At 41.4% G+C, this 14,228-nt stretch overlaps 1 protein-coding gene across 1 annotated transcript in view; it reads right to left on the bottom strand.

Annotated features, from left to right (window-relative positions):
* Window positions 1–1,851: 1,851 nt before the first annotated feature.
* LOC149820153 (putative RNA-dependent RNA polymerase 3) overlaps window positions 1,852–14,228 on the bottom strand; it is a 141,068-nt gene continuing 128,691 nt past the window's right edge. Inside the window, exons 12-14 of the mRNA XM_089981753.1 lie at window positions 3,764–3,912; window positions 3,162–3,381; window positions 1,852–2,362 (exon numbers count right to left, since the gene is read on the bottom strand). Coding sequence (XP_089837879.1) covers window positions 2,089–2,362; window positions 3,162–3,381; window positions 3,764–3,912 — 643 coding nt within the window. The 3' untranslated portion in view covers window positions 1,852–2,088. The remainder of the gene's footprint in view (window positions 2,363–3,161; window positions 3,382–3,763; window positions 3,913–14,228) is intronic.

Genomic DNA, 14,228 nt, shown 5'->3' with positions numbered 1-14,228 from the left:
CTTTTAGTAAGCCATTCTAGGCGTTCTGTTTGTCCATTGTGGACTTGTTCTTTGCATCTTGCTTGTGAATGTCCATTCTAGGACATTGTGTTTATTTTTGCTTATTTCATTACAGTAGAATTCATTGACTTCTGCAGAAGTTGGATGCATCCCTTGATACGAAGGCCTTTGGGGAATTCTCTCTCGGTCACCGGCTGTCCCTTTAAGAACAGATTCAGCTAGTTGTTCGGGGTATAAAAAATACATAGCATAACAAACCCCCGAACAGTTTCGGTTATTTCTACGTTTTGCTCTTACACATACCCTTAGGATAGCTAATATCGAAACAAAGTTATCATGTTCATTTTACTTATTTTGACTTGCACACCGCAAAAAGAACGACGTATATATTAGTTTAGGTTATAAGTATCATATTGTTACCCGTATTGGTCTGGCTCAAATTAAGACCATATCTTATCGTATCATATCATATTGTAAAATATCTTAAATAATTTTTTTTCAAAAAATCCCCAAAAAAAATAGCAAAAAAATTTAAAAAATCATCACATGAAACAATGATGAATTGCACAAAATACACTCATAAAATCACATATGAAGCATTTAAGTCTCTATGAGCTGCATAAGACATCATCAAACATCAACTCTCACAAGAACAATGCAAAATATTAAATATCTTGCAATTAAGAACATACCACAAGACTCATACTTTCATATTACATAAATAAAAATACTATGGCAATAGTTGCACTCGATTTTCTATCGGTTTTTACTCATTACTTGAATGCCCCATTGCCATGCCGGATCATCTTATGTCATTTTTGTTGTTGGAGTGTAGATCCCGATTTCTACCTTGATATAAATATTTTATTTTAGTGCATTTTTTGAGAGTAGCTTTGTAATTTTACTCATAATAAAGATTTTTTTACCTTAACCCATTTTCTTGAGTGAAAAAATGGTTAAAATGCACCTTTTTTACCTTAACCCATTTCTTTGGATGAAAAAATGGTGGAAATGCAGTTTTAATGACCTCTAGACAAATATAGAGAAGTCGGCCCTCAAAAGGTATTTAAAACCCAAAATGAAAAAAGCAACTTTCGACCTTTTTAAAGTGCGTCGAAGGTGTATCACACTTGTATCGTACGATACGGCACGATACAGCGGTGTATCGTATGATACACCAAATATGGGTACGATACACACCCATATCATCGAAGGTGTATCGTATGATACACCAAATATGGGTACGATACACACCCATATCATCAAAGGTGTATCGCACTTGTATCGTGCGATACAGCATGATACAAGAGTGTATCGTATGATACACCCAATACGAGTACGATACACACTCGTATCGTGATATGAGTGCATCGTATTGCAAAACCCAAAAGTAATGATATGTATCGTCCAATATGGTACAATACAACACTGCTCTCCCCCTCACAGGAACGAGTTTTTCATCACCTTTTCTTACTATGCAGTCCCTTAATAAAGGCAAAGACTTGGCTTTTTTACGGGGATCCACTAACATTACGAAACAAACACAACCCAAATGTTTTCTTATGAAAATCTTTTCTTGATTTTACTATCATATGTGTTGAGAGTAAGAGGTTTCAAGTTTAAGCTTTCTTAGATTAGAGGTTATTTGAAATTTTAAGTTAATGAGGGACTAATATGTAATTTCTTCTTTTTGGCATCTCTCTATTTAACATAGAGAGTAGCCCTAATATGAATTAACGAGTTTCTTATTGTGCAGCTGACTCTCTCTCTCTCTACCCAGGTGTCTGCGCATCACATCTTCCGTCTACATGGTATCAAAGCCTCTGATCTCGGGAGCGTGATCAATATGGATTGATCTTCACAAAATCCATGCGAGATTTTATTCACTATTTGTCATGTCTCAAACACATATAACCTAAATCTAAAAAAATCTCAATTTCAAAATATTTTTTTCCTTCTAATCTGAGCTAAGCCATGCTCGAAGGAAATGTAACAGAACAAAAAACCACAGTAAGAAAACACGCAAAATACTTGTAAGCTTGAATAATGACAATTATTTCCAAACATAAAAAATCAGGCATGGACAAATCAACATTCAGGATGATTAATCCAGAATATAAAATGCAGGTTAGCGACCTTGTGGTTTCGAGATATCCAATACATGTCACCATCAAAATCACTATTAGCAATTTCATCAGCTGCTGATCGAGGACCTTGGGCAGGAAAGAAGATAGCAAATTTTGAATTGCCAATGAAATCCTTTAATTCTTCAATATATGTTGCTGAAAATAAATGGATGTCTCCAAAGTGCAGTCCAGGATGCTTGTAAACCAACACGTCACCACTAATTGGTCCATGCTCCCTAAGAAGGATCCAGAAAAGATGAAGTCTTGTCAAAACTAGAAACATAATGAAGGTAACAAAATTAATAGCACAATAATCATGCGAGTCAGTACTTTTCCACTTCACTAGATAAAATTGGTATTCTAGACAAACAAATATTTCAACATTCACCTCATTCTGAGCCTAAAACATGTTATCCAGAATAGAAAAGAATCGAAGCCTAGCAGCAATCAATGAGCATGATGAATTTCATAAAATTTGACATTCCCATAAAGAAAAGCAATTAGATGCTGGTGTAGAAGAAATAATAAAGGAAGTACTCATGCAAAAGGAAAGAAAAGACAAATCATCAATGCTCATGCCAGTACAGCACAGTTCTGTTTGAAACTTTGAAACATTGAAAAAGAAAAGAAAAAATAAAGCAAGAGAAAAGAAAAAAAACAGAGTTTTAGAATATGATCAAATTTAAATGAAAATATTATGTCCTTATAAGAATGTTGGCTTGACATCTCTGTCACCTGGGTACGAGTACAACACGGCAATTCCAAAAACTGTGGGTAAAGGGACACGGGTGTGTGTGTGTGTGTATATATATATATATACATATATATATATATATATATTAAATATCAAATAAATACAAAATAAATCCAAAATAAACTGAATATAATATATTATATACTGAAAATATAATATATAATATTCAAAATATAGGACACGCAAAATGGTGTGTCTGGTACCCGTACCCGTGTATGCCACCTAAAGTGGCGTGTCCCAATAATATAGCTTCACATCAAAGCAGTTGACATAACACTTACAGAATAATGCAGACTTGCTTAGGTCTAAGCTTTCCAGTAGGATCCACAGTGCCCATCAAATAATAGCAATCTGAGACACAAACCTTCCCTTCTTTCAGCCGCTTCCTTTCCTCTTTCAGCAATGTAGATAAACGATAGTGGAAATATGGTTCATCCAAGGGTATTCCCACCAAAAGCATCCTTATTAAGATATCACTCATCTCATGATACCTCAAAGCAGCTGTTAATCCATATGAAAATAATAAAAAATCAGGGATAAGTGAAGAAATATTGCACACAAACTGACTAATAACTCACTCATCAAAATAATTTTATTCAATGAATACCAAATCCTTAAAATAATATTTCAAAAATCTCAATATTGTACTGTACAGTGGGCAGGGATCCCACATTTCTTTTTTCTGGACTTCCTTCCGCTTACCAATGCACCTATGGGGACTTCAATTTTCACTTGGTCAACCAGAAACTTCCACTACGAGGTCATTGAACATGACAATGTAGCATGTTCACCACCTTGCTATTACACTCCCATTCACCAGATCAAAGTATGGGGCATCAACTTACATTTTCCATTGGAAAAGGAACTAAAAGGATTTAAATACCTTTAAGCGCAGGACCCGATTTCGAGAATGCATGTTTAGCATCATCCAAGGCATCTGCTACAAGTTCCATAAAGAAATCCTTTGGGACACCACCATAACTTAGCAATGCAATCAAATATCTTGACAAAGATGCCTCCTTAGGCTGAGCACTGAATAAGAAACTAAAATTAGAAAAGATTCCTGCCAAATTCTCCCAGATCCAAAAAATAAAAACAAAACCAAATAAATTCACAAATTTATTTTTTCTGCAGCAATCAGCTACAAGATGTACCAATTCTATGTCCATGTTAATCAGATAAAATATGGCAAGATCACAAACAATGTTTCTCAAGAGACCAGCGTTAAGTTCACAAATTTTTCTGACTCCATCACCTCATATGGCAAATCCGTTTCTCAATGGGGACATCCTTTGGAGCAGAGCATTTTAATGGCACTCAATGAGTTGCACATCCTCCAAAGACTTCACAATCAAAGGATTTTATCCACATATATGCAGTATTGTCAACAACTCCGCATGTGTATAATTGTTTAGTTATACACTGCCGGTCCCAAGCCCGGATAAAGGAGGAGGGTTGCGGTAGGCCAGTGACAGCCAACATAAAAACTTAGTCATACCCTATGAATATGAACCAATATGAGAATTTCGTTGGGGGTTCCCTACTGAGCGACGCGCTGCACTCTATAGGCCCAGAGGCAGTGATAAATGGGAAAGGGTTGCTAGGTCGTCGCCCAGAAGCGCCGCGTCACACCGGCGCCTGGGTGTGGTGTCAAATAGGGAAGGGTTCCCTCACTTTGTTGAACGGGTGGGGGTAAAGAAGTTAGTCCAAGACCATAAAATTAGGTTAGCCACTTGGAACATAGGGTCTTTAACTGGTAAGTTGGTAGAGTCAGTAGATGTTATGTGTAGGAGAAAGATTGATATTTTATGTCTACAAGAGACCAAATGAGTAGGTGAGAAAGCAAAAGTGATACAACCTTGGGGATATAAGATTTGGTATACAGGAATAAATAGGAATAGGAATGGAGTAGGGATTGTTATTAGTCGTGAGTTTATAGATAATGTAGTTGAGGTCCGTAGGAAGGGTGATAGGATTTTACTTATTAAATTAGTATTAGGTATGGATATTATTAATATTATTAATGTTTATGCACCTCAAGTAGGTTTAGATGATTCCATTAAGCATCAATTTTGGGAAGATTTAGATGGAGTAGTACAAGGGATATCTTATAGAGAAAAGCTTTTCATCGGCGGTGACCTTAATGGAGATGTAGGCATTAGTAGGGATGGATTTGAGAGTATCCATGGAAGCTATGGTATATGAGAAAGAAATGAAAGTGAAGAAAGGATTTTAGATTTTGGTTTGTTCTATGATATGATCTTAGCAAACACTTGGTTTAGGAAGAGGGAGTCTCACCTAGTAACATTTAAAAGTGGGGTTAATATGAGTCAGATAGATTTTTTCCTACTTAGAAAGAGAGATAGGGGTTGTTGCATCGATTGTAAGGTTATACCAGGAGAAAGTGTAGCTACACAACATAGAGTCTTAATTTTAGATCTTAGAATTAGACAATGCCGCAAAAGGGTTAGACATAGGATAGATCCTAGAATTAAGTGGTGGGCACTGAAAGGAGCTAAACAAGGAATGTTTGTAGAGCAGGTAGTTAAGGAAGCTGATTGGTGTCTCGAGGTGGATTCAGAATCAATGTGGAATAAGATAGCGGGTGGCATGAGAAAGGTGACTAAGGAGGTATTGGGTGAGTCTAAAGGCGGTGCACCACTAGGTAAGGATACATCATGGTGGAACGAGGATGTCAAATTAGCTATTAAGGTTAAAAGAGAGTGTTATAGAAATCTAAGTAAGAGTCGTGATAATGAGAATTTGGAGAAGTATATGATAGTAAAGAAGAAAGCTAAAAAAGTAGTTCGAAACGCGAGGGCTAAGGTATATAAGGAGGTTTATGACAAGTTGGATACCACCAAAGAAGACGAGAATGATACTTATAGGCTTGCAAAAATCGAGGGATTTGGGTATGGTTAGATGTATCAAAGATGAAACACAAAGGGTTTTAGTCAAAGATGAGGAGATTAAGGAGAAATGGAAAGATTATTTTGATAAGCTATTTAATGAAAGTCATGCTCAAGATCTTGGACTTCTCCATTCTTTTTCATGAGATAAATCGTGACTTCATGCGCAAGATTCAAAAGAAAGAAATTGCAGAGGCTTTGAAGAAAATGAAATCAAGAAGGGCAATTGGCCCAGATGGCATACCTATCGAGGCTTAGAAATGCTTGGGAGAGAAAGGTTTAAAATGGTTGACAAATCTTTTTAACAAGATTTGGCAGACAAATAAGATACCTAATGAGCGGAGGAAGAGTACTTTGGTGCCTCTATATAAAAATAAGGGTGATATACAAGATTGCACAAACTATCGTGGTATAAAACTCACGAGTCATACTATGAAACTTTGGGAGAGGGTGATTAAGTCTAGGTTGAGGAAGGTTGTCATGATATCGAAGAATCAATTTGGTTTTATGCTTGGAAGATCAACTACGGAAGTTATACATCTTCTTAGACAACTTATTGAAAGATATAGAGAGAGGAACAAAGATTTGCACATGGTTTTTATTGATTTGGAGAAGGCATACGATAGAGTACCTAGGGACGTTCTCTGGTGGACAATGATGAAGAAAGGCGTTTCTCTCAAGTACATTAGTATAATTAAAGATATGTATGAAGGAGTAGTAACCAATGTCCGCACTTGTGGAGGGGTGACAACCAATTTTTCGATAACAGTTGGGTTACATCAAGGATCTGCTTTAAGCCCTTTCCTATTTGCTATAGTGATGGATGAGCTTACGAGATCAATTCAAGAAAATGTACCGTGGTGTATGTTGTTTGCTGATGATATTGTTTTGATTGATGAGTCTAGAGCTGGGGTTAATGCTAAGTTAGAATTATGGAGACAGACATTGGAAGCAAGAGGTTTTAAGTTGAGTAAGAGTAAGACAGAATACATGGAATGTCGGTTTAGTAAGCAACGAAGTAGTGATGGGAGTGTAGTGAAGCTTGGTGGGCAAGAAATACCGGTGGATGATTGTTTCAAATATTTGGTTGTAAATGTTATGTTTTAAATGATAAAGGAGATAAACTATCCTCTATGGCTATCCCCTATGCGTTTATTGGTTACTCTGAAACACAAAAAAGATTTAAATGATACGATATAAAAAATGCTAAACTTCTTGCCTCAAGAAACGTTAATTTTGTTGAAAATGAAAGTAGATTTGAAGGAAACAAGTCACCAAACATAAATTCTAATTATTCTTTCTTGTTTAAACTATTGTCTAATGATGAAAATAGTTATGTAGAATTTCGTATTAAAGATAAAATAACAGTTAAACTAATAGTATACACTCGAAGAAATCAAAATGCAACCAATGAAAGTGTAAAATCAAAGTAACAATGAAGCATTAGAAATTCCTTCAGAACAAACAATCATTCGTAGATCTGAACGAACATCGAGAATTCCAAATAAATTTCTGTCTTATGACTCATTATCCCCTAGATATAGAGCACGTCTTATACCTATTCATTCATATTTTGAGCCCTCATGTTACAATGAAGCAAAAAATTTACCCGAAAGGATAAAAGCTATGCATATAGAATTAGAAGCTCTTAAAGAAGCTAACATTTAGAAAATTCTAAATTTACCCATTGAAAAGAAAACCAAAAGTGATTGATCATTGAAAAGGCATAAAGCTAGGTTTGTAGCCAAAGGATATTCTCAAGAATATGGAGTGGATTACGAAAAAACTTTTTGCTCATGTTGCCAGGATGACATTGTTCGAATGCTTGTAGCTATTTCAACTATTAAAAATTGAAATATATTTCAAATGGATGTTAAAAATGCCTTTTTGAATGAGAATCTTAATGAGAAAGTATACATGGATGTTCCACCTAGATTGATAATTCTTTCAGGTAAAGTGCTTAAATTAAAAAAGGCTTTGTATGGTCTCAAACAAGCACCTAAAGCTTGGTTTGAAACTTTTAATAATGTTATTACAAGATATGGTTTTAAATCATGCTATACTGATACAACTTTATTTATCAAGAATTTTTCTGCACGTATTATAATTTTACTTTTACTTGTTGATGATGTTGATTATAGGGAGTGACAAAGAAGGAATCAAGAAAGTAAAATAGTTTTTAAAAAATTCTTTTCAAATGAGAGATCTTGGGTTCCTAACATACTTTCTTGGTATAGAAGTATCATACTCTAACAAAGGGTACATATTATCACAAACAAAGTTTGCTTCAGATATTCTTGACAAGTCGGGATTATCAGATGATAAAGTTGTTGACACACCAGAGACTCTTGGAATGAAGATACAAGTCGATGATGGAGTTCCTTTAGACAATCCAACTCCCTTCAGACAGCTCGTGGGATCTCTTATGTATTTGAGTATTACAAGAACAAACATAGCTCATGTTATACATATAGCCAGTCAATTTCAACACGCTCCAACATCGGCTCATATGAGTGCAGTGATAAGAATTATCAATGTAACGCCCCAAAATTTCGAATATATAATTTCCTTGAAATAATTGAAAAATTACTTTTTTTTACAGAGTTTATTTCTAAAATCAGCGGAAACGATTTCTTTAAAAGAAAAAGGACAGGTTTGGCAACCTTGGGCACATTAGCGAGAAAACAAAGATTTACCATGGACGATCTGCAATAATACTTAGGAAACCATTTCTTCTATTTAAAGAAAGTATCAAGTTTGTACAAAATTTGAGTTTCCTCAAGGAAAAACCGTATCAAAAACCAAAATGTCCAAGAGAAGAACTACAAGCAGAAACAGTGGATCCTTAAATCATCTCGCAGTCGCGCCATCGCCTGATGCACCTAATCGTCACCTGTACCCATGAAATGGGTTAGTTTTGCGAAAAACTAGCAGGAGAGTACAAAGACAGAAAGAACTAAATTAGGCATAGATAATTTATGCAGCAGGTAGTAACGAGCAAACTAAGCAGATAGACTGGAGGAATAAGCTAAGTACAACAAACTGAAAAGGGTGTGCATGCTCAATTTAGTTATTACTTGATAACCGGCCATGCGGATTCATACATGGCACGTGAGTCGAAACAGTCGAGTCCAAGCCGAGTGTTCATTATGTTAAGTATTTTAAGATACCTCGGTTGTCTGACTGAATCCTATTCCTATGGAGACGACCGATGGTCGAGAGAGTAAGTCCCCAAGGCCTGATAGGGATGCATCCAACTTCTGCAGAAGTGTTAGGCTAACTTATGTAGCCCCTATCCCTCCCCCTAACCTCCGATGATTGGGGAAAAACGGGTCTTTTGCCCTTTTAAAAAGCCATAAATGGTCTGTCCATCGGAGTTGGTACCCTTCGTCCTCTCTCTTGACGAAGTCAGGTTGAATTGAGCGCGACGGGATTTATTAGCCGTTGCCTCATTCTTCATGCTCTGGTCCATTAGACCGAAACGAGCATCTTGCTTATGAAGGCGATCCCATTTTTTTTTATATGTATTTTCAACAACGCGCACAAGGCACTAATCAAGGTCATAAGACTCTCTCATCCAATCGTCGTAGTACTAACATGCATCGCATGTTCAAGAATATACTTACGAGGAAAGGGATACAGGTCCTTAATAGGAGCCTCGGGAGTGTGTTTCACAAAGATATAATGTTTTTAAAAAGCTATTTTAACATTTCAAATCTTTCGAAACGACACACAGCTTGCCAACATATGGTATGTGATTTTCTCGAATCTGACAACTGATGATGCAGTGTCTAGGTGCTATGCAAGTCACGACACTGGTTTTGGTAAATGGGCTTCACAAATGAACCCATCACCCAACAACTTGATCTTGCCCCAGATCAAGGGTTTTCCAAAAACATATCGGGTAAAAAGTGGAATAGGTATTCCTCCCGAATACGCTGAGTCTATGGCAAGGCAAAAAATGAGAGAAAATAATGCGAAAAGCAAGAGCCTGGGCGCGAAGCGCGACGGCAAACAAAAACAGGAAATGCAAAAGCAAAGGACAAGGATCGCGAACCCACGTCCTTGAATTAAAAGACAGTAAGCAGTAAATACGAAAGTAAAAGCCTGGGGTCAAAGCGCGACGGCAAACTGAAACAGGAAATGCGAAAGCAAAGGACAAAGATCGCGAAACCGCGTCCTTGAATTAAAAGACAGTAAGTAGTAATTGATAAAACAAAAGCCTGGGCGCAAAGCGCGACGACAACAAAAATAGGAAATGCGAAAGCAAAGGACAAGGATCGCGAAGCCGCGTCCTTGATTTAAAAGTGTACTTATATACGTATATGTATATAAATATATCATTAAGTCCTTTCGATCTTTAATTATTTAAGCTTGATTTAATTATTTAAGTCCTTGTGCAACTTCTCCTACCTTGGGGTATTGTGAGAAGGAGGTCGTCTACGAGCGTAAGTGATCGTTGGTTTAGTTCGCGGGGCGCGAACGGGCTCCGTTGCGTAACACTGCAAAAGTACGTAGTTTAGCATGCATAAAATGAATATAGGTAGGGAGAAACTCGGTTTCTCCGCAACTCAATGGAGGGGTCATCGGCCCCTACTATTACGAAAGAGAACGGGGTAGGGTCGAATGACCCATGCCGTTAAAGGAGATGGGTGCAGGGGCCATCGGCCCCTGCCGGATATCTAAAGGAGGGCAGGGGTCATCGGCCCCTGCCGTGATAACAGTAAGAGGGGCAGGGGCCTTTGGCCCCTGCGGAGTCTTCAAAAGGAGGGGCAAGGGCCTTCGAGGCCCTTGCTGGGTTTTAAAGGAAGGAGGGGCAGGAGCCTTCGGCTCCTGCCAGCCTTTTTAAAAGAAAGGGGCAGGGTCCGAAGGCCCCTGCCAAGGAAATGCATAAGGTGGGGGAGAGTGCAGGGGCCAAAGGCCCCTGCCGAGCCCTTGCTCGACAGAAAAAGAGACAGGGGCCTCTGGCCCCTATCGGTTAAAAGAGGGGCAGGGGCCAAATGGCCCCTTCTTGGTTTCCGAAGGGTGAGGCAGGAGCCTTCGGCTCCTACTTCCTTTCTTAAGGAGAAGGGTAGGGGCCATCGGCCCCAACGTGGAAAGAGAAGGGCAGGGGCCATGGCCCCTGCCAGAATATTAAAAAGGGCAGAGGGCTCCGCCCCCTGCCTGCTAAGAAGAGGAAAGCAAGGGGGGCGGAGCCCCCTTGCTTGTCGAAAAAGAGGAAGGCAAGGGGGTGGAGCCCCTTGCCTGTCGAGAAAAGGAGGAGGAAGGCTCGGCAGGGGCCGCCGGCCACCTGCCGACCTTCCGGCGAATCTACGGAAGAAAAGAGGGGGGGGGGGGGGGGGTGTTTACCTGGGCTGCCGAGGGGAATGAGGTCGCCGAGAAGGGAGCTCGCCGGGAGGGGAGTGAGGGATAGAGTCGGGGGGTCGGGGGAGAGAGCAAAGAGTGAGGGGAGAGACGAGAGATGAGAGAGAGAGTCGGGGGGGGGGGGGGTCGGGGGAGGCTCGTAAGCCTATCCCTCTCCCCTCTCGCCTTTTTATAGGGAGGGGGCGCACACAGGGCCCGTGTAATGCCCCAAAAGTTTGACTCGAGAAAAGGAAAAGATTTGAATCAAAATACCTTTAAGGAAAAAAAATCAGAGTTGCAGCAAGGATTTTCAAAGATACCAAAGGATTTTAAAAAAAAAACACGAGTCAAATCTTCTGGGTATGTTAGCAAAAAGACTTATCACAAATACAAGTTCACTTTTTAAGCCAAAGCAGTGAGTAGAGAATAAAAAGTACATTCATAATAGAAAGAGTTTACTTTATACAAGACGAAAGGGTGTCCACCCCCAAAACAACAAAAAGTACAAAACAAAGTAGCCAGCGAGTCGACGAGAGAGGCAAAGCTTCGACTTCGTAGCTTCAGCACCACCGCCAATAAGAAGAGCTACCTGTCACCTACACCCATAAGAAAATGGGGTCAGTCCTGAAAACTGGTAGGTGCGCAAAAGGAGTCAAATGAACTAATCTAAAGCATGCTTGAACAGAAGCAAGCATAAGCAGATACAATCTACGCAAGTGAATAGCAAAGCTAACAGGTATGTCATAAACGTAAGCAAACTACCAGTACAGTGATATCAATACAACGGTAAGCAATCATAAACAGGCTTATCATGCATACCTTCCAACTATCGTAAGCACAGACAGATAGTAAGGTAAAAGCAACAGTACGAGAATAAATAAATGTGAGCATGCCATAAGTGTGATCTGATTATTATCTGGACATTGTGGGTACGCACAATGTATAAACGTAGAAACAACCGAGAACCTTTCAGGGGTCCATTATGCCATATATCTTATTATACCCTGAAGGACTGACTGAGTCCGCTCCTAAGGGGACGACCTGTGGTCGAGAGAGCAAGTCCCCAAAGGCTAGAAGGGCCCACGGATGCATCCAACTTCTGCAGAAGTGTCGGACGACTACCACCTAGGATACTTATGGTGACGCCAACTCCCCTACCTTCGATGACTGGGGAAGCCGAGCCTTTGCTCGAAATGGCCATGAATGGCCTGTCCACCGAAGGGTTTGTACCATCCATCCTCTCTCTTGATGAACCAGCCCGAACAAGCACGATGAAGGGTTATTCATCTTCATCGCCTTGCTCTATATGCCCTGGTCTATTCGACCCACTAGAGCATCTTGCCTGTGAAGGCGCATGATTATCGCATAGTGAGATATACAAAACCAAACATAAGACCCATTCACTCTGTGCTACGCATGATACTGCTAAGAGATATAGCTAAGTTTATAGCCACAAGTCGCCAAGAATACACAAAGGGGCTCAAGTACTGACAACAATTTCTAAAAGCACCTGCAAGGCAGAACAATAGCAAAATCGAAGTCTATATAGCATATGCAAGAAATGAGTCAGCATAAGTAAGCAAAGCAACAAGTAAAGTGCACAAATATAATAGCCAAGGCGCATAAAGCGCGGGGCAACAGAAAGTAAGGTACTGCAAAAGTAAACAGGACAAGGATCGCGAAACCGCGTCCTTGAGTTTTAAAGACATACATATACATATATAAGCAGATTCTTTTAATTATCTTTCAATTAGTTCAGTTTAGTTCATTCAAATCCTTTCACGCAACTTTCCCCTACCTTGGGGAGTCGCGGATCACTGCACGCCTGCGGGCGTAAGTTCGAAGGGTCTCGGGCCACGAGACACGCGAGCGCTCCGTCGTGCAACCTGTACACGCTAAAGAGGTCAGCAAGTCAGAAGCAAAACAAATCCCAAATGGCAAGCGATCAGCAAGGGCTGAGCCCTGCTGACAAACAAAGGAGACGACAGGGGGCCGTGCTCCCTGTCGCCAAACAGAACAATGACAGGGGGTTCCGCCCCCTGCCAGCAAAAACAAAGGCAAGGGGCCAGGCCCCTTGCCGCCAAACAGATAACGGTAGGGAGGGGCAGCCCCCCTACCGACAATCAGAGGTGACAGGGGGCTCCGCCCCCTACCAGCAAACACAAAGGCAAGGGGCCAGGCCCCTTGCCGCCAAACAGAAAATGGTAGGGGGGCCAGGCCCCTACCGACAACCGGGAAAAAATGGCAAGGGGCCAGGCCCCCTACCGATAACCGGAAAATGGAAGGGGGCCAGGCCCCCTACCAACGCAACAAACAACGGCAGGGGGCCAGCCCCCCTGCCGACAACACACCGGCAACAGAGGGCTAAACCCCCTGCCGACCAAACAGACCCCAGCAGGGGGGCGAAGCCCCCTGCCAACAACCGGCCGACGATAGGGGCTAAGCCCCCATCCGACAAAACGTCGGTGTCAGGGGGCCAAACCTCCCCCCTGACACACCAACGATGGCAGGGGGGGGGGGGGGGAGTGACCCCCTGCCGACAGGGAGGCTCGGGCAGGGGGGCGAAGCTCCCCCTACCGACGAGCGTCCGGCGACAGGGGCTAAGCCCCCAGCCGACCCACGCACAACAGCAGGGGGGGGGGCGAACCCCCCCCCTACCGGCGCACTGTCGGCGACAGGGGACTAAACCCCTGCCAGCCGACGAGTCCGCAGCCCACAGAAAAAAGAGAAGAGGGGAAGCGCGTACCTCTGAACAGTCCGGCGGCAAGTCGCCGGAGAAGAGGGAGAAAACGGCGGCGAAAGAGCACGAAGGGGGGGGAGGAGACACCACCAAAGTGGCAGCCGGAGGGCGATCGGACCTTCGCCGGTCAGTGCGTCGCCGGAATCAAACCGAGAACGAGAGGGGGAGAGAGAGAAAGAGAGAGAGTCGAGCGAGGGCAAATGCCCTCGCCCGAGGCACCCTACCGCTTTTTAAAAAGGGGGGCGCGGACCGGCTTCTCGAATATTCGAGAAGCCGGTTCCGGGTCCGGGATCGCCCACTGACCAGGACACGTGTCTGACACGTGCCTGGCGCGTGTCCGACACGTGTCAGACTCA

This window comes from Nuphar pumila, chromosome 12 (genome assembly GCF_984573655.1).
Source record: "Nuphar pumila chromosome 12, dmNupPumi1.hap1.1, whole genome shotgun sequence".
NCBI lineage: Eukaryota > Viridiplantae > Streptophyta > Magnoliopsida > Nymphaeales > Nymphaeaceae > Nuphar > Nuphar pumila.
This window is presented reverse-complemented; position numbering and strand designations above follow the sequence as displayed.